The 5,551-nt window shown below is 44.9% G+C and overlaps 1 protein-coding gene across 1 annotated transcript in view; it reads right to left on the reverse strand.

Annotated features, from left to right (window-relative positions):
• LOC108787800 (interferon-induced GTP-binding protein Mx-like) overlaps positions 1–5,551 on the reverse strand; it is a 29,420-nt gene that overhangs the window by 8,794 nt on the left and 15,075 nt on the right. Inside the window, exons 6-8 of the mRNA XM_018557445.1 lie at positions 4,327–4,481; positions 2,791–2,929; positions 1,457–1,655 (exon numbers count right to left, since the gene is read on the reverse strand). Of these exons, the coding sequence (XP_018412947.1) occupies positions 1,457–1,655; positions 2,791–2,929; positions 4,327–4,481 (493 nt within the window). The remainder of the gene's footprint in view (positions 1–1,456; positions 1,656–2,790; positions 2,930–4,326; positions 4,482–5,551) is intronic.

The following is a 5,551-nucleotide window of genomic DNA, read 5'->3' on the forward strand; positions in this document are numbered from 1 at the left end:
TAATACAGGATTTATAAAGTAGCCAACAGATTGCACAGAGCTTTACAATATAAGGAAGACATTACAGATACAATATAATTCAAGACAAGAAGGTTAGGAGAACCCTGCCTGTGAGAGCTTACAAACTAAAAAGGAGGGGCAATTGATACAAATTAGTGATTAGCTAGCCTTGGAATCCAATTAACAAGCTCACATATGCCAGACACATATGCCAAACAGTCACCCTATTCTGCTACCAGTTAGGTGTGTGGACACACAGTGCATTATGCCACACACAATCAGGGACATCACCAGTCAGGTTTCAGCTGCTTCACACAAGCGGGCAGCCTGGAATCTATTATTATAGGGATGAGATAGTGTTAGTGATCTCTCTTCTATTAAAGACAGTGGTAATTAGTCTAATTTTTACTGGCTATGTGTTTACTCTAAAGCAGGGGTAGGAAAACTCCGGCCCTCCAGCTGTGGTGAAACTCCAAGTCCCATCATGCTTCTGCCTCTGGGAGTCATGCCTGTGGCTGTCAGAGTCTTGCAATGCCTAATGGGTTTTAAAGTTGCATCACAGCTGGAGGACCATAGCTTTCTTACCCCTGCTCTAGAGGGTGTCCATGTGCTGTTCCTGGCAGTGCTGCCATTCTAGTCCACAGTTTCCTATTGCTTATGGAGAAATCCAGTCGCACGTCTGGCTTCACCAGGTTTATCAGAACCCCGGGCTGCAATTATAGACTTCCTGCCGCTCTTTCTGGTGATAAAATCTGGTATAGTGAAGGAATGATGTGATGTCTGAATGGTGAGACCCTCATCCACTAAGTACTACAAATTTACTGTGACACTGCTGCTTAGAAGAAGATGACAGAGTCATCTCCACATTACTATATGGAGCATTTCCAGTGAGAAATCCTTTTAAAGCCCATCATTAGATTTACCCAAGATTCTCTCCAGTCTTTTTCATATATGGGCAAAAATCAGATCCGTTTTTGTTACAAGGCAACTCCAGTCAAACAGCTAAAAACACATTTCAAACATATGGAACATAAGAACAGATACTGGGAGCACCTTTAACAAGCTACAGTCCTAAATGCTCTGTACCATTTCCCTAGCTCCCTGGTGCCCCCTTTGGTGCTTGCTGTGTGGCCTTTACACTCCAAAAGCCATTAGTGTTAGTGGTAAAGGGTCAATAATAGTAGTTATCTGTAACAGTCTCATTTAATGTCTGCAAGTCCAATCTCTGACTGACTCTTATAGCATATTTATGGCCTGTAGCATGTTTTCTGACCTGTAGCATGTCCACATCATATGGCCATCTGTTGTAGTATGTCTGCTGTCTCTGACACTGTTCTGTTGCATTACATACACTGAATATTAGGTACAACAACCACCAGGACCTAAGTTGACAACCACTAGTTGGCTCTCTCAGCTAATAGCAAAATAGGGGCAGCTGGAGGTTCATCAACATTACCTGAAATGTTCATGATTTTCAAAGAAAGCCTTCTCGTTGTCTATGGCATTTTTTAAGGAAAGTTTGCTCTGAATTTCACTCTGCCCGCGACACTTCACAATCATGTAGCCTTTCTTCAGTGGGTAGGACAGGTTTTTCACCACGTCAACAATATCTGCTTCTGCTCCCTTGTCAACCAGGTCGGGCTTAGAGAGAATCCCTGTAAAATATGGTGTACAAATTATGCCACCCACATGGGGTGTGTTTAGAAATGAATTAAGGCAGAATAGGACCTTAGTCAAGGTAGCAGTTGTGGCACCCAAAATCTTTTCAATTGATGTTGATAAGGATCGCAAAAGGCAAAGTGAAGCTGTCCCATTTTTGACCAATTGTGCTACTAGCCCCCCCCTTCCCCCCCAGTTCACTGTCTGCATTCTGCATCCAAATGACCACCACTGAGCACCGATATTAAGGGAATATTTTGATTTTGGACAGTGACACCAAAGAGGGGGTGTGGGGGACAATTTATCACTGCCAGCACTAGTTATTCTTCTGCAATAAGATCCATCTTTATTGATGGTTTGTTTAGCATGTCATACAAGAATGAGCAACCTTTCTGAGCCTTGAGGGGTCTCTCCTAGAGATGTGCTCAGGTTTGGACCACAGATCATTGGCACCTGCATCCAATCAGCTGCAGCCTGAGCATTCCCTGGCCCGCATCAATGCTTGATTATTGTGTCATTTACCAAATATAGCCATATAAGGTCAATGGCGTCATTGCATCCTGCCCCTTATGTCTTATGTCAAGTTGCGGGTGAGGAAATACCACCAGTTGCTAATTGGGTGACATAGAAAGAGATTCCGTGTTCGGGTGAAGCTCAGGTTCAGACCAGGTTCTGTCCCAAACCTGAACTCATGCGTAGTCCCTTCATGACAGAAACATTTGCCTGATGAAGAAGGGACCCCTGGGGGTGCATGTAAACCACCGTAGGTAACACCACAATGAGATGTTGAGCTTTCATCGTTAAAAAAACTGAATCAATATGGTGGGCCAAGAACAGTCAGGTTGGGGAGGAAAGAGCTAGAAGATGCTGGATATCCTCCAGCCAGGAAAGGAGGCAGGTTGTATCTGACTTGCTGCAGCTTCTAATGCGCAATGCACAAGCTCACAGTGTGCAGTCAAACCAGAGTAAGCAATTCCAGCTTGTATTATGTAACACGAGTGCACACCTGATTGGATAGAAATTAAATGAATTGCTTGGGAAGCACTAACATTACATAGTCACTTTTTACACAGAAACTGTACAGATTGCTGTAAGGTATCCCCTTCCCATCGAAATGTAACATTACAGTACCTAGTGTTCGCTCTCCATCGGGGTCCACTTTCTTTGCCATTTCTAAAGCTTCAGTGGTTGCGATATCCACATTACTGGGGACCACGACCAGATTAATGGTCTCCTGTCTGCTAATGTACTTCTTGATCATCAGCTTGATCTGTGGAAACAGGATATTTTTTCAGTCAGAATATAATCAAACAAAAAGGACAAGCTTGCTTCTATATGCCATGTCTGTATGGCAAGTTTTGGGAACGTTGGCTGGAGTACAGTATATCCAAAGCCAAAACTTTTTAAAGTTAGGAATAGAGGATGGTTATAACCTCTTTTATTTTTCGCTGTCAGTGTCCCATAGTGAAGATTTCCCCTCACTTCCTGTTTCAAAGACACATAAGGAGGTAAGAAGAAATCTCTCAAAAGTGAGGAAAAACTGCATGTCCTCTAAAATGTTTATGGGAACGTTCCCATAAAAATTATGAACAGTGTTATTAAAGAGGAAGTCTCACTACAAGGGTCGTCCCTTTAATGAGGCAGCCTGAGGCTGTTGCCTCAGGGGACATCTTGTTGGGTCACGTGGGGGGGGGCAGGCAAAGCGGCATGTTTGCCACTCTGCTCCACCCCCATTCTGGCAAGAGCATCCCAGGTTGCTAAGAGCCGGGTGGGGAGATGTGTAAGGGCCATAAACAACTCTCCACCCAGCTCTAAGCAGCCGAGGACGCTCTGGCTGGCGTCCCACCCAGCTTTTGGCAACAAGTGACATCACTGGTTGCCGACACTAGGGCAGGACACAGGCCAGGGCGTCCCAGGCTGCTAAAAGCCAGATGGGGAGATGCAGAGCCTGCAGAGGGTGGCATCACTCTTCTGTCTGGTGCCGCTGTCTACTCTGCCCACCTCCCACTGCTCTGATTGCGAGCACCAGCACCACCAACTCCCCCCACCCCGCCTCAGGCGGCAAAAACGCTAGGGACACCACTGCTTACTTCACTTTTTGTTAGTTACTCCTGTCTCCAGAGAACAAAGTGCAGGTAGAGTTTTGTCCTGTCTTTTTTTAGGTGGTAATGATGTTGATCTAGCATGGTTGACAGTGCACTTCCCTTCCCCCCACCGCTGTTCAACCACTTGGCTCACAAGGAGACAAATACACTGACTGACAACACTTATCTCGGTCAGCAGGTGCTTGCCCAAAACAAGGAATGGAGACACCATTGAGAAGCATGACGCATTGCGGCCCAGCACCAATCAACAACAAACAAAAAACTATTTGATTATTGTTGATTATATTGTGACATATAAAGGGGGTCACAGAGATGTATGAGGGTATAATAAGCGCTGGAGATATTTATTGTTACTTATTAAGCATGAGTGGATGGTTTGAGGACTTGATTAACTGTAGCAGCTAATAAGACAAATGTTAAGACAAAGCCCTTCAGATATTTGGTATATTTATTAGTTCTTCTTTAAAATCTCTGACCTAAAGGTAGCTTCAAGTATATTTGTAACTTGTAGTTTCTTTATTTCATTACATTGTTTGTATCTATAGAACGTATTGAAACAAACCTGACGTCCAATATCTGGAGGCTGATTAGGTAAAGCGACCCGTGTAATTCCTGGGAGATCGATCAGCGTCAGGTCTGGGACATCCGGAGACACGACTTCCAGGGTGATCAGTTTATCGCTGATACTATTTCCTTCACCAGCAATGAAGTTTTGTGCTAGTATAAAAAGAAGTGTACAATTTGGGAAATCTCGATCACTATCAATAAAATCCCCCCACATTAAGGACTCGTGCACATGAGCATATAATCCGATGTGTTCCGATCCATACTGCTTACAGTTTTATACGCATCTGAACGCAGCCGCATTGTATGCTATAGGCCCATTCACACAACTGCGATTTGGTCCGCAGTGCTTAATTGCATGAACCAAAACCAGAAAAATCTACGTCCGTTGAACGCATTTTACGTGGTGCACATTTAAACATTTATGCAAACGTTTGCACTCGTAACATATAGATGGACATGGCTCTATGCGTCATTGTTGCTGCCTAGTGAATTAAGGCCCAGGAAGAGATAAACAATATAAAGACAGTGGCAGTGCAGGTGCAGAATGACCTTGGAATTCATTCAGAATGACTGAAAGCCAAGGTCATTCTGTGCCTGTGTCGCTGTTGCTGCCAAGTGAATGACTAACTCCGGGCAGGGGGGTGATGTATGCACCAACAATGTGTAGGCATTGGTGGTGTAGAATGACCTCAGCCTTCGGTCTCACTGAATGAATGACTTTTTACATAGTAAACATCTCAACTCACACAGACATTGATTTATATATCTGTATGAGTCAACATGCATAGTTACATAGTTAGTCAGGTTGACACATGTCCATCGAGTTTAACCTATATAAAATAAAGAAAGAAAAGAAAGCCTATGCCCACAATTACCCACTGTTGATCCAGAGGAAGGCAAAAAAAATGCACTATGGATTACTTTTTAGGCAGGATCTTGCTTTCAGCTTTCTGAAGCTCAACTCTATCTCCAGACACTTGAGCTGCTCTGATTGGCTACCAGCACTGCCACAAGGGCCGCAATGTGGATGAGCACCAAGCAGAGGCGGACTGACCATTTGGGCAGTCGGGCACGGACCGAGGGCCCGCGGCCATCAGGGGGCCCGTCACTGACCGTCCCCTCGCCGCTGCCGCTCTGCCATCTGCACCCGGTCAGCCCGCCCGCGTCAGATGTGGCCCTGTAATAGCCGGCTGCTCGCTCCTCAAGGGGGTCCTCGGCAG

Source organism: Nanorana parkeri, unplaced genomic scaffold (genome assembly GCF_000935625.1).
Source record: "Nanorana parkeri isolate BGI_ZX_2015 unplaced genomic scaffold, ASM93562v1 scaffold284, whole genome shotgun sequence".
Classification (NCBI taxonomy): Eukaryota; Metazoa; Chordata; class Amphibia; order Anura; family Dicroglossidae; genus Nanorana; species Nanorana parkeri.